General features: G+C 37.1%; 1 protein-coding gene across 3 annotated transcripts; it reads left to right on the top strand.

The window, feature by feature from the left end:
- The first annotated feature begins 189 nt into the window (after window positions 1-189).
- On the top strand, window positions 190-14343 carry LOC143031329 (uncharacterized). Of its 3 annotated transcripts, none has more exons than XM_076195022.1 (2): window positions 190-428; window positions 8435-14343. In XM_076195022.1, exon 2 carries the CDS (start codon window positions 9267-9269, stop codon window positions 10077-10079), a length of 813 nt encoding a protein of 270 aa, XP_076051137.1. In that variant the 5' UTR covers window positions 190-428; window positions 8435-9266; the 3' UTR covers window positions 10080-14343. The 3 variants fall into 3 exon arrangements, with proteins under 3 accessions (XP_076051137.1, XP_076051136.1, XP_076051138.1); XM_076195021.1 differs by having other exon boundaries at window positions 190-501; XM_076195023.1 differs by lacking the exon at window positions 190-428 and adding an exon at window positions 609-868.
- Window positions 14344-15498: the final 1155 nt, after the last annotated feature.

Below are 15498 nucleotides of genomic sequence, written 5' to 3'. Positions count from 1 at the left end.
TTTTGATATAAACTTTAGATATTTCAGTAGCGAAAAGTGGATTTCAAACTATATACTTTAAGGCAACTTTATTCTTTGGAAATAAGGACGACCAAGTCACACATTGCTTATAATAAATGTAAAAAGTATGGTAACTTTATAGGTTCTAGTGAATACGTAGTGTTGATTCATACAAACAGAATTGAGAATTGTGGAGAGTACTTTATTGACAATTTATGTTTAATCATGAAATTTTACTCCATATTTGATTATTTTACAAGGTCGAGAACAACATAATTTTGCAGTATTTACTACACTATGATAATAGAAGTAATGATTGAGATCAATGAAATACTTTAATTATTTCTGCCACAGCGAGATGATAAACACCCAAGCCAAGCGGCATCTGAGAGTTTCCACTAAGAAACGAATTACTTGCGGAAATTTGTGTAGGTTTTCCTTCATTTGCACCTTGTAATACGGGAATAATGTCATAATTTCTACTTCATGAACTAGATAGAGGTATGTAGATATGAAAATTATATCCGATATATTGGGGAGTCAATAGCTTATCATTGTCATTTCATGTAGAAACAATAGTACATTCGTTTCTTTTAGCTGTCTTGTGCCCATATTACTCAGTATTTTGTTATCGGTTTTCTGCACAGCTTAAGCTTATTGTAGGAAATGAGTCACTTGAGAATGTTGACAAGTTTTTCGTGTGTCTGCAGATGGTAGTAGTAATTTGTTTATGCTGTAATAGTTTCGTTTGTTGATGGCATTTTCATAACAAATCGCCCACTAAACCGTTGTACGGTAGAAGTAGGTAATCTTTATCTGACGGAAGGGAACACAGAATTGAGCGTCTGACATAACCTGACACTGTCAGGTAAATGTGTAGTGTGTCAGCACTAGTCTGCACTCATTATCTTATGGTAGAAAGTGGTTGCAAGATAGGTATTTTGCTACATTGATAAAATGGGCAAGGCTGGTCAACCTGGGAAGAACAACAGCTTAAGACACTGTCACACTGGGCAATTTTTCCTCCAACTGTTGAAGCAGATTTGTAGCAATCTGCAGCTTTTGGGAAAGAATCTGATGATATGCTGGAGGAAGATAATTTACCTCCAAGATATCAAATGACATTCTTTGTATTTTTATTGAGAAAACAAAATAGCTTGCCAGAGAGTTATTTTAAGGTGGATTAAATTCTGGAGGTGGGTAGTGCCGTCAAGTAATCAGAGGCTGGAGGAAAAATAGCCCAGTGTGATAACCCCTTTAGTTGCTCTCTCTCTAAAATAGTCGCTTCCATGTCATCACTTCAATACTGAGGCAATTGTTTAATTTTGATATGGCTGCTGTTTGGTCATTTGATTAATTTCTGCAGGACTCCCTCATTAATAAAAGTTTTATCGAGCATAAGAATATAAAAATCAAGGAGACTGCAAGAGACCACAAGGCCTACACTCGGCAGCTCTGTATCCATCACCGCCTGTCATCCCCCCCATCCATAAAGTTGTCTAATCGTTTCTTAAAGCAACTGATAGTTTCAGCACTCACTACATGGTTACTAAGTTTACTCCACTTGTTGACTACCCTATTAGTAAACCAATTCTTGCGTATTTCCTTTTTAAATCTAAATTTGTCTAGTTTATAACCAGGAAACCCCCCCCCTCCATGCACGCATGATGGCACTTTTACCTTTATCCTGGCTACTGGCAAGCTGCTTGTTTATCTAGGTATTGCTGTAGTCATAATCACCTAGTTGAACAAACTTGTGTACTAATTGTCTCTTTTCTCTCTCTCTCTCTCTCTCTCTCTCTCTCTCTCTCTCTCTCTCTCCATTTTGTCCTAGGTGTAGCTAAATTTTTATTATCTCTGGCATCCCACAATAGTGATCATCATTGTCATACTTTTTACCAAACTGAACTTTCAAGTAAATACCCCTCCATGATGGAACCTATCCAAACCTATGCCAGAATCCATATTGTAGGAGCAGTTGCCATTATTCCAGTTTAATCAGAATATTAGGCAAAGAACTCATAAGAGGTCTCTCAGTGTATTATGTGTCTGTGTTTATATATACCAAAAGATCATGTATTTTCTGATGAGAGGGAAATGGCAAAGTTATACCAATCAACCATCTCGGCCATCTCATCACATCAGAAATAGAGGTTTATCTTGTCACCTACAACATGGGGCTTGGAAGTGGGATACTAAAAACTTGTTGGTAATAAACACAGCCTATGAAGATCAGAAAGCCATACATAGAAAGAAAATGTAATGAGTGAAATATGTAGGCAAGTGGAAAGTGAATGACACAAATGATCATATAGCAGTGACCTTTGATGGCTAGGACAATCTGTTAAAAAAGAAAAGAAAAAAAAAGATAGAACAATGTACATACATGTATGAAAAGACCTTTTTTCCCCCATAAAGGGATGGCTTTATTAACTTCTTCAATAAAAGTCAAATATTCACTCACATTAGCTGCCTGATGTATGATAATGCATCACAATACGCGCATTATAAAATATAGTTATAGCCATTATACTCGTTCTCTTTCACCCAGAATATTTGTAACCAAAGAAAAAATGATCAAGTCTATTGACAGAATAAGAGGGTCACTCAGCTGCAACTACAAAATAGATATAATCAGGAAGCTGATGCTGGCATCCTCATATGTTTGCTTGTGCTTCATGGGGTTCAAGTCTACATCCATCCTAAACTTACCCAAAACCCATTCACTTGGGACCACTGACAGGTACCTACCTACATGTGATGGTACTGCAAGATAGACAGCAAATTGTCTATTTTCAAAACCTGTTGACTCCTACACCTCCATCAAAAGGTGCAGCCTAGAGGGGCTGGCACTTGGTCTCCGGAATGGGCCCAATTTTTTTTTTTTTTCTAATGACTTTCAAGTGTATTTCTTGCACTTTTTCATACATGAAGAGCTGACAACCAGCAAAACTTTCCTTAACCTCTTCAGTACGGTTCAAAATCTTGTGGGCAGCATTAGCTGTCAGACGTACGATGTGTTGTAATAGTACTCGCATCATAAAATATAGTCACCGCTTATATCGATCGTTCTCTCTTTTACCCGTGAATTTTGATAACCATAGAAAATGTGATGAAGACAGTTTAGAGAGTATGTCATTACGCATGGGCAACTACAATAAATATAATCAAGACGCCGATATGGCAGCCTCGCGTATCCACTTGCTCCTCATGCCGCCTACGTGTGCGGCACCGTATGGAAGGGGTTAACTTACCACTTTGAGCCTGTGACATAGAAGTAGTTCCACACCAACACAAACAACAGTCCAGATAGATATGTGGGAGGTTCTGAGGACTGTTGCCAGGCACCGTGGGGCTGCGGGTTTTTCACTTTAATGAAATTTGAAGCAACAGTTGATTGATTGACTCATTCACTGTCCCATCTTATCATCTTGTGAATGAAGGTTCATCCTTTCCCCCACCACACTGAAGTCAAAAGCAATGCAGTAAAACAGTACTACTGTGGGAGCTGGTTTACCCTTGCTAATTTATTGTATGGAAATCTTAGCTTCTCCCCCCTCCAGTCATAGAATATATGGAGCAGACTAAAAGAACATTCCGTTGGGATGTGACATTTCTATTCTGTGGTGTTGTCTGCTTGGTGACCTGTAATCTTTACTTTAGGGACTGTTTTGGGGCACACCTACAGACCAGAGCTATTCATCGATGTACTGTTACTATTATTCATTTTTGCATCCCCCCTTAACCACTTTGGTGTGAGTGGGTACACGAGGATGCTGGCGTCAGCATCTTGATTTTATATATCTTATATATGTACATATTTTTTTTTGTAGTTGTACATGAGTTACCCTTGATTCCATGAACTGGTTTGTTCATGTTTTCTGTGTTTATTATTACTCAGAGTAAAAGAGAATGAGTAATACAGCAGTGACTTTATATTTTATAATGCAAGTAGTGTGATGCATCATACATATGGCAGCTGATGCTGTGCACAAGAATTTGATTCATACTGAAGTGGTCAAACAATTTATTTACCACTAGGACTCTACTTCTCTGATCCCCTATGATTGTAGAAGAATGCTGCTAGTGTTCCTATGCATGTTATAGGAGGTAACTAAATAGTGCAGAGTTTCAGGGCGAAGGATACCCTACAAATTTTCTCCTGGAAAAATATCAAGGCAATGTCCAGAAACTTTAAGAACAAGATAAAAATACCAGTCCAAGAGGTATCAGAGTGGCAAGATTTCTGGAGTCCTATTGACTGCTCAGAAGGAGCACTGACCCCTCATGATGCTGATTCATATTGGAAAAGCAAATTGCATAAACACAGCATAGGAAACATAGACTGGAAGTGAAGCATTTATTCCTGACATTTCGTCCATTGACTTTCTTTGAGAAAGTCAATAGATGTTTCGTATATTGACTTTCTTTGAGAAAGTCAATAGATGTTTCGTCTATTGACTTTCTTTGAGAAAGTCAATAGATGTTTCGTCTATTGACTTTCTTTGAGAAAGTCAGTAGACGAAACGTCAGGAATAAACGCTTCACTTCTAGTCCATGTTTCCTTTGCCGTGTTTATGCAACTTGTTCACATGGATTTTGAAAAGCAAATTGTTAGAAGCCTTCCACCTTCACCTGGTGGTATGTCTTGTCTCCAGAACAGGCCCAGAAACCCACCCTCATTTCCTTCCAACCTATTCTTGCTACTTTTTTTTTTTTCACATAATGAAAACAGTACTCCAATACCTGCCTTCTAACTGGCAATATAGAAACCAACCCAGGGCCCTGTACATGTCCAGTTTGCACAAGAGACACCTCTCAAGTAACCAAGGGCAGCCACCACATTGGCTCATAGTCATGGAAGAAATGTTATTTTGTAGTAAGAAGACCATACTCCCATCTCCAGCACAATTATGTGGTGTATGAATTTACTTGCCAGCATGAGGACTAGGTCTCATAACATATATCAGGATGTATGTTGTATGTATATACACATCTTTATATATAAAGAGATCAAAGACAAATGACAGTATGGGCAAGGAAGGGTAAACAAAGATGGGCTAGGAACAGTTTATTGTTCTAATGTTGTCACCAACATGATCTTCAGAAGAAGAAGATCTTGAGAAGAGATGAATCAGACGTAGAGAGAAGAATGATGGAAACTTAGGTGCAGTAAAAGAATAGGAAAGGAAGCAGAGCTAGGTGGACTGTATCAAGAACAATTTGTATGAAAAGCAGCTGCCAAATGATGTGTTTGATGGGGCTTGGAGGAGTAGAGATGTTAGGAAAATCAACCCTTGATTGAAGTGAGAAAAGATGTTCAGGTCTTGTAGACCCACAGCTCCCAGACAACTGGCAACAGCTACATAACTGGTCTACAAGTTATTTATAGAAGACATATTGTGTTGTTTGGGTAAGGCTAAAATAGGGATGAGTAGGTTAGAGACTACGTGTGTGGGAGGTCAGGAGTAGAGGTAGTTTGAGTCCTGCCTGGCAAGGAGTTCATTGTTAGGACATACTACATTAAATTCCCTGATTCAAGAAATTATCCTTAAAGAGGCACTGTCCAAGCACTCTTTAAGATGGGGAATTTATGTCAATAAATTGAATATATACAAATGTGTATGAGAAATTTCCCTGTATGCTGACAGGTGTGCCAGTAAGATATGTCCACAGCTGTGAGCATGTGTATGTACATATATATTTGTATACAAAAATAAGAATTTGTATACAAAATATATAATGTTATACAGGTAGTAGTCGACTTACGACCTATGCGACTTACGACTGATCGACTTTAGGACCACGAGATGGTGCAATAATATCTAACATTTAATAGAGTAATAGAATTGCAATATTATGCCTGGCAGTGCAGTACATTACTCCACATGCTGCGAGACGCAAGTACGATAGTTTTGGCAGGCTGCCGGCAGCATCAGCATCCCAGCCAGCTAAATATTCTTTCATTTTGTTTGTTTGAAGTAAAATGTTTCCTAATTTTGCATTGCATTTTGTATTTTTGTATGTTATGCAATTAATAAAATATAACAAACTTTTTATGCCTAGGCTAGTTTGTTGTCGATAACAATATGTTCGGTACAGTACTTAAACGAAAATAATGTGTTTTGTTGAAATAAAAAAAATCCTAATTTTGCCTTACATTTTGTATTTTCATGTTTTGCAATTAATAAAATGTAACTTTTTTTTATGCCTAGTCTGTTGTCGATGACGAAATGTTCGGTACAGCATTTTGTATTTTTATGTTTTGCGATTAATAAAATGTAACAGTAAACTTTGTTTATGCCTAGTCTGTTGTCAATAACAATATTTTCGGTACAGTACGTAAACGAAAAGAATGTGTTTCGAAATATTTTTTTTTTCCTAATTTTGCTTTACAATGATTTTAATGTAACTAACAAAAAAGGATTTGTAGATCAAAGATGACAGGACTTTATTCAGTATGTGTAGGCCTAGGCTACGTTTCCTAACAAAAATGATAAAAAGTTAATGAATACTAAACAACGTAGCTCAAAGATAATAAGATTTTATTCAGTATGCATACGTTTCCTAAAGAAAGTCTGATGGTAAAATAATACAAAGGTTAACAAATACAGTATTAAATATCATAGGTCAAAGATGATAGGATTTTATTCAATATGCTTAGGCCTAGGCTATGTTTCCCAAAGAAAATCAGATGAAATTATAAAAAGGTTAAAAATACTATACAACATAGTTCAAAGATGCTAAGATTATTTCAGTATGCTAAATATACTATATATATATATATATTATATAAAGGGTAATATATACTGTATATATATATAGACCGACTTGTGTCCAGAACGACTTATGACCTGTCTGTCGGAATCGAACTCGGTCGTAAGTCGACGACTACCTGTACTTGAAAAATTTCCCTGTCTGCTAACAAGGATGTACCACTTATAAATGCAACTGTGACTGTTAGCTGATCTCTTATCTTTCATATAAGACCTATTCACTATAGACCTAGATTTTTGTGTAAACACAGTAGGGCGCTGACTGCATATGTTTTATGCAATCAATGTTTAGGATCTTTAGTATTATTTCTCTAGATCAAACCCATGCAGTTTTCTTACAGAATTGGAAGCTAATCTAAAAATGAAGGGGAAAAAGTGCTGATCACTTGTAATTTCCATTATCCCTTTTTCTACTCCTATCCTTACACCTTCCCAAGGATGGAAATACCAGTTGTCGCTGTTGAAATACTAAGTCTGATAGAAATAGTTATTTTAGTAATTAAGATGCTCATCTCAAACATATCCTCCAATATCCAGATGTCAGCTTTGAGATAGGGAGTTTTTTTTCAGCTGAGTAAGTTTTGGCAGCAGCAAGAATTAATACTGAAGTCATGAATTATTGTGAAAGCAATGTGTATGCATATACATGTTTTGTAAGAAATTGGCAAAAAATCATTAACTCCTGTGTTATGATGGTACAATTTATAGATTTTGTTTTGACTTTTGCCAGAACAATGTTTCATGAAGGTCCCAAGGTATCTCAACCCTCTTCTTATAGTGATATACATTATATATTTTGTTCTGGTCTATACCAGACGATTTTCCTTGACTAAAGATTGGGCCCCATAATGATGGGGTTTAGGGTCACAGCCCTTTAGCTAGGATGGTGCACATTACAGATATAATTCTGCTATTTGTTAGACTTTTATTTAGCAGAGGGTGGGGCCTCATACTAAAGGATTTAAGCAGTATTTTTCCTAGTGCATGGGCAACAGCACTTGTAGTTCTTGATAGGTGTCTTTGTGGTTCATAATTACATATACCAATGGCTTTTTTCCCCTTACAAGGGAGGTAGCCAAAGTCAAAGGCATAAATCCATTCCTACCCATTTCATCCCCACACACTCCACTCCCATTCACCACCCCTCCCTCATTTCTTGGCTCTTGGATAATGGATCATCCCTGCATCTCACCCACTGCCCTGAATTAGAAGCAATGTAGCAAGACAGCACTTCCACAGCAAGACTCCTTCATTTAATTGGGACCCTTCCCCCTGTCCCCTCAGCCTGCATCAAAATATCATTCACACATACTTCCTCATCCCCCACCCATTCCCTTTCGTGCATCACAACTATTCTCCACTCGCCCCTATCTTCTGTCTTCTCCCTTCCTCAATAGGCATTCCCTTCTTTCCCAATTCCCCTTTTACCCCATCCATCCATCTCATCCTTGGTTCATAATTATAATGTGAAAATATGTAAAATGCCGTATAAAGATAAATATCCTTTATGAAGTAATTATCTACAATTAGAAATAATAGTATAGAGATGGATGATATAAGTGAAAGTACAAGTAATGGTGGTTTCCATGTGTATATATACTTAATTGTATTTTTGAAATAATGAGGAATAATTGTCATTACTTATTTTTTGTTTACAGTTGCAATAAGGAAATAGGTTGGTATGTGAAAAGATAGGACCTTGTGGAGAAACTTCGTGAGGCATCACCGCTGACAGGGCGATAAGCCCTACCTGGTGAATGGTGAGAATGTAAAAAGATGCATTTGACCAAGACACACTAGAAAATGCAGCCATATTGAAGTCATCAAGTGGAATGAAACTCTCACAAAAGAAATCTAAGAGAAAACATACCAGTTCAAACAGGAAAACCTAGGGAATAAATTGATAGTACTTCATTTTGCTCTTAATGCATCATTTTAGAAGAAGAATTCTGGCTGGTAATTTTTCCTACACTTACACTGGTGAGAATCCTGAGAAATACACTTGAAATATTCATCCTTTCTATCTTGTATGTTAACAAAACTTATAAAAACTCAGATGAAAAGTCAAATGTACTTTGAAATGTTTATTTTTAGTGTAATGTTTTGAAGGTTCACAAGACTTGTAGATCTAAGTTAAATGTGTAAATCTTGTCATGGGAACAAACTGTACAAATGTATGATGTAACTTCATTATTGTTGTGAAGCCGAAAAAAAAAAAAATTATGAAAAGGCATACTGAAGAGAAGCCACATGATTCATTGTACTTGATGCATGCCTTACTTTTCTGAATCTTGAAGTCACATGAGAGGTGATTCATGTTAGACTCCTTATTGATGTACATTGTGTAAGGATTACTTTTCTAAAGCAAACGCTCAGAAAATATATATAGGAACTGACATGGAGGATTCATGTTAGACCCCTTATTGATGTGCATTGTGTAAGGATTACTTTTCTAAATCAAACGCTCAGAAAATATATATAGGAACTGACATGGAGGAGAACCCCAAAGAATGTGCCAATAATGATGTGGAGGAGAAGCCTAAAAAATGTGCTGATGACGAGGCTTCATTTTCTGTTGTCACTGGTATTTTGGAGAACCATCTGTCAACTAACACTGGCGAGAAGCCTTACAGCTGTAGTCTGTGTATGGCTTCCTTTGCGCACTCTGGTAGTTTGAACCGGCACATCAGGACTCACACAGGAGAAAAGCCGCACAAGTGTTCTTTTTGTGATGCGGCGTTCTCTCAGTCGGGGAGTCTGAAGACTCATGAGAGAACACATACGGGAGAGAAGCCTTACAAATGCACCCTTTGTGAAGCTCTATTTTCCGAGTCGGGGAAGTTGAAGCGACACATGAAAACCCACACAGGCGAGAAGCCCTACCAGTGCAGTTCGTGTGAGGCCTCGTTTTCTCAATCTCATGGTTTGACCATTCACATGAGAACTCATTCGGGTGAGAAGCCGTATCGGTGCACGCTGTGCGAGGCGTCGTTTTCTCAGTCTGACAATTTGACCAAGCACATACAAACGCACACTGGCGAAAAGCCCTACAAATGCAATTACTGCAGCACGCCCTTCGCCAGGACCAGCAGCTTAAAGAGGCATATAAGGACCCATACAGGAGAGAGGCCTCACAAATGCACCTTTTGCACAGCTTCGTTTGCCGATTCGGGTACGATGAGAAGACACGTCAGAACACATACGGGGGAAAAGCCTTACAAGTGTAGTTTATGTGACGCGGCATTCTATGAATCCGGTGGCTTGAAGAAACATGAGGTCTCGCATGGCGGGCAAGCCTTATGAATGTGCTCTTTCTGAGACTATTTTCTGTGTCAAATAGCTGGATATTTCACTGTAGAACTTAAAAAGAAGTCTTATGGAAGGTGTCTCTCACCCTATGTGTGTGTGATTTGACTTGGCTCTCCCCTTAGAAATGGGGAAATGCCATTAATGTGTATTTATATATGTATAATCTAAGATATAGCAGAGATAATTGCCCTCACAAAAATGAGAAATAAAAAGGGAAGAGAATCCTACAGAATGAGCAAGTAGCTGTAGATACAAATAAACAGCAGGAGAGATAATGGTAAAAACACAGATGAAATGGCAACAAACATGGGGGTGGGGGGAAATGGAATGATTGGAACAACTTAGAGTAGAATCCCAAAACATGACTGCAGCATTATCAACAAGCACTTCTATAAAACATGTTTCCAATGGTCACAAAAAAGGTAAAATGAATATAGAAGTTAAAACCATATGAGAAAGCTATCCATCCTGTAACAAAGATGTAGAAAATTCATTTGAAAAAAAATGCAAAAGGCTCAAATTAGATATCAAACTCATCTAGAACCTCTGGGCCTACAGCAGTAAAGCCCTGGTTGATATCTTCAACCTCTGAGTCATAAAATTCCAATGATCTCGAGAAGAGCATAAATTCCACCAATAAAAAAAAAAATGCCTGTATGAATAGGCCTACCTCCCTCCTATTGACTGTATGATTTATATAAAGGCTGACATAAAAAATATTTAGATATTAGTTGCCCACCTCCACAATCCAAGATGGATTCAAAGAAACCAACAACACATTGATATTAAATGTCATTGAATGTTGGAGTGCTTGTACAAGAAAACACTGAACAGTAATAGTAGCAGTGGACATAATTTTATCTTTTTAGTTCCTGGGCATAACCTTTCCAAAAATATAATTGAGATGGACATTCACAACAATAACAAGAAATGGGTGGCAAACAGCTTGGAGAAATTCAGAGTATCTTGGAACTGCCATCAACCAGGGACCAGTAGAGTGTACAATGGAGTTTACTAAAGAGTAGTACTCGCCAGCTTTGGTTAACCTATTCATTAATAACCCTTACACCAAATCCAGAGCATAACATCAAAGCCATCACCTATATGGATGATCCAACAATTGTAGCCCAGCTTAACAGATGCAGAACTGCTTAAAAATACACAAACCTGCCTTCAAAGTGAAGCTGTGAGGGTGACCCCCCCCCTCAGATGTCAGTGACATGCCCACCCTAAACAGTCTTGAATCAAAGAAACGCCCAGCAGTCAAATTGCTTAACTAAGTACTACATAACTACAAAGTAATGTAACATTCATAAAATTCAACAAGAACCCACTGTGTTGGATAAGAAGAAATGAAATAGATGATATCAATATACAGTATTCTTTTTTCGATCACAGACTGTGGTCCTCTTCAGTGGATCACAGTCCGTGATCAAAATATATGGATATCTATTTCATTTCTTCTTATCCAACACAGTGGGTTCTTGTTGAATAATTACCACATCCTTCACCCCATGCATTGAGGACCTAACCATGAAAATAAGTGAAATATATCCATGCACTTGGCCCTCAATTTAATTGACCTCCAATTGAACATTTTTCAGAGCCAACTGACAAATTCCAGTGGGTTGCAATAAAATTCTGAATTCCCCAAATGATACAATCGTGGTATGTCAAACACCCATCCTTGGTAAGACTAATATCAAAATACAGCTACAGTACTTTCTCATTATTGATGGTTTTATTATTGACAGAAATTCTCTATGTATTAGTAATTTAGTATTTGTGAGGTAGGCTAAGTCCAATTTACTCTACCATTTTGTATATTTGTATTGCATGCCTGAGCTTGCCTAGTTTGCATTCTTACCATTAGTAAATGTGATCTAAAGTGAGCCCTTTGGTGTGGCTCTGGGAAAACCCTCCATTGTTGACACATCTAGTGATGACCTGCACGTGGTGATCCGTCTCACTGATATTCTGTATATTATCTATGGAATATGTGTATATATATATTCATAACACAAATGTATGGTGTTAGGAATGGCTTGGGATTTGATGTAAAGACAATGACATTAGAATTTTCATTTTCTTTAGCAATGTGGCTAATGTGATATTGCCAAGTGAAATGGAAATTTACTATCATCGTCTTTCCCTCAAATCCCAAGCCATTCCTAATGTCATACAGTCGCATTATGAATATATGTACACAGTGACCTCTCATTAATGGACATTAATTAGCTGTGTTTGTGGTGTTTTCACCATGTTTTGGTGCTGTTTAGTGCGTGCAATCACTATGCAATCACCCAAAAACCACTCCAAAACACCAAAAACACAGCGAAAACACTGCAAGCACAGCTAATTAACGTCCGTTAATGAGAGGTCTCATTGTATGTGTGTATATTGTATATACGTATATGTGTGTATATATATTTATATATTATATATATATATTTATATATATATATATATATATATATATATATATATTCCATTAATAGATAAAGTACACAATAACTGTGAGACAGCTTACCATGCATAGGTTATTGCTAGATGTGTCAACAAGGGAGTTTCTGTGGGCTATAATAAAGTGCTCACATTAGATCACAAAAGCATTGGTAACTTTGCTATTTCAGTCTTTCAACTCCTTTTTACTGGAATATTTTATTGCTATGACTTCCATCCGACTGGTCAGGCTTCTCAGATGATGAATAAACCTCATTCATCACAATTCATCATCATTTATCATTACTCATCATTTGCTGGTCTATTAAGGATTGAGGACAATAATAATGCATACTGCATTATCATGATACTGTACCAAGGATACTGTAATACTGTGCACTCTACGGACTCATCAGTGCTTCACTGATGGAATTGGAATTTTACTAGTTACAAGTAATCCTCATTCATCACAATTCATTGTCATTTATCATAATTTATTTTTATTTATCATTTGCTGGCCTATGAAGTATTGAGGACAATAATGATACATTATGCTTCACTATCAGGATACTATACTGTACTGGGGATACTGTAACAATGTGCATTGAAGTTTACAATTTTTTTCAGTTATTATACTTTCATAAGTACATTAATTTAGCATACATTGTATTTTTTTCTTTTTTACTTAAAATTACATTTATTTAATGTACTTTGACTAAGGAGACCCACACTAGGCTATAAATAGTTACTGGTAGACAACCATATTGGTATTGATGGATTTATTATTATAGACAACCATTTCAAGAATGTAACCCCTGTCAATAATAAGAGAGTACTGTATTATGTTGAGATTATTATAATGATTGGAGCAATATTCCCCATTTTGTCTATTAAATTGAGGGGTGTGTGTGTGTGTGTTCATTTTTTCATCAAGATCCACAAAGTGGAAAAACCCACAGCCCCACAGTGGATGGGCACAGATCTCTCTTAGAAGAAAGTTTGGACTGAGTGTTGTATGTGAGACTGTATGTCACCAACTGAAAGTAGGGAGAAGAGAGCACTTACTAGCTGTCAGCCCTCCACAGGTGAAAAAGTGTAAGAAATACACCTAAAGTTGATATAAGTCTTGGGCCTAGTCTAGAAACTGTCAGGCCTTTAGGACTACACCTGATGAAAGTGAGGGTATTGATGGATATGGGTAGCTTTGGTTTCCACTTTGCAGACCCATTGCATACATGTATCCATCATTCATTGGCCCCTGGGTGCATGTGTGTGTGTATACACAGAGCATATACAATCTGAATCATCAATTTAAGACAAATATAAATTCACTTATGCACTAGGTCTTCTGTTTTCTCAATGTATGATGGGAAATGTATGAAGTCCTACTGGGATATAGCTTGGTAAATGGACTTGAAAGGCTTAATTTTTTCATTTAGCTTGGGAGCTTGATTGATTTGCAGTGTTACAGGTAAACTAAATCAAAGTGGGGGAGCATGGCATTTAAATACTGTAGGAAAAATAGGTTGTGTAATTTGTATTCTTGACTGTACATGAAAGGACTAGACTTGTATTAACTATGAGTAAAGTTGATTGTACTTGTATAACATATGATGTAACATACTGAGCTCTTGCAAGAAAATGTATTTTCTGAAATTCACATTGAATGTTAACTGTGGTCATGATATTTACATGTGAAGGGCATGTAGAATGACTAATAACATGATAGTAAATGAGCTTAGTATCTTCCTTGTAGTTACATATGCTACTTTGAGTCAAATAAAGTTGCAAGACCTCTACACTTGTAAAGTGAGAAGTGGCATTTTGACTGCTAGAATCCCTCTTGAAAGATAGGTTTTTATCAGCGAATCCTTGTAGAAGGCATTAAACAGTTATAATGCTAAGGCTCTTTCATATTTAAAAGGTACTTTATTCTGTTCTTATAGATAACATGAAGAACTTTAAGGAAACAGGTATGAGTAAATAAATGGTGGACAAGTATCAGGGTTAGGTGGCTGATACCCTGGAAGAGAAAGGAAGGAGATACTTAGTCCATAAGAAATAACTGTGTTTGTATTTGTACATTATAAGGTGAAAGTTCATTATCCTACCCTGGAAATTATTCTGTTGCCTATTGTAAATAATCTGGCACCTGGAATTAAGATATTAGTAAATGCCAGATTATTTTATTCAGCAGAGGACACCCTGGACTGTAAAGGGTTAATAAATTGTTTCAACACTTACGTAATGTAACAAGCATGGTATTCGAAAGGCTTATATTGTAGTTAGTGCCAGGCAATTTTATTCAACTTAGAAGGTTAGTCAATAAAAGGTAATTAAGCAATCTTAACCACTTATAGCCCATGCATATGAACTTAGCACCTGATTTTCTTAGCTAATATCTGTGACTTTATTCAGGATCGAGTAGCCCCTGGGCAGTATACATGTTTGTTCTAGCTAATGGCAGACAACTTTAGGTTTGAAAGAGAAAGGCAACTGCCAACAAGGAAGGCAGAAAAAGCACAATGTGAGGAAGTTTTCGTAGTACATCAGATCACTTGTGTGACCTTTATCAAGTACTTACATGGAATTAAATAAAGAATAAATAATATATAATAATAATGATAAATATACATTGGTGGTATTGCCCTTACCGAAGTTAGATCTGTGGTACCTGATCTGGATCTTAAGGACTCGGGTCAGGGACTTAGGGCAATCCCTAGGGCTGAGCTACTTCAACACTGGCAGTTCTTGGATGCCTGGCGTGGATATTCTTTGGCAAAAGGGCTCATTTCTGTCGGATCTAGGCGTTGTGACCATGGATTTTCTCGTACAGATCATAGCTGTTCAGGCCACCAGGGTCAGTGGATCAGAGAATTGCACAACCCCAGAAGAACCAATATTGACCATGTTCATCAAGTCCTACGGATTTTCTGTTACTGTTGTGATCTCATTGGTTTTGCTGTTACAG

This window comes from Oratosquilla oratoria, chromosome 12 (genome assembly GCF_046742065.1).
Source record: "Oratosquilla oratoria isolate Oo_2021 chromosome 12, ASM4674206v1, whole genome shotgun sequence".
Lineage (NCBI taxonomy): Eukaryota > Metazoa > Arthropoda > Malacostraca > Stomatopoda > Squillidae > Oratosquilla > Oratosquilla oratoria.
This window is presented reverse-complemented; position numbering and strand designations above follow the sequence as displayed.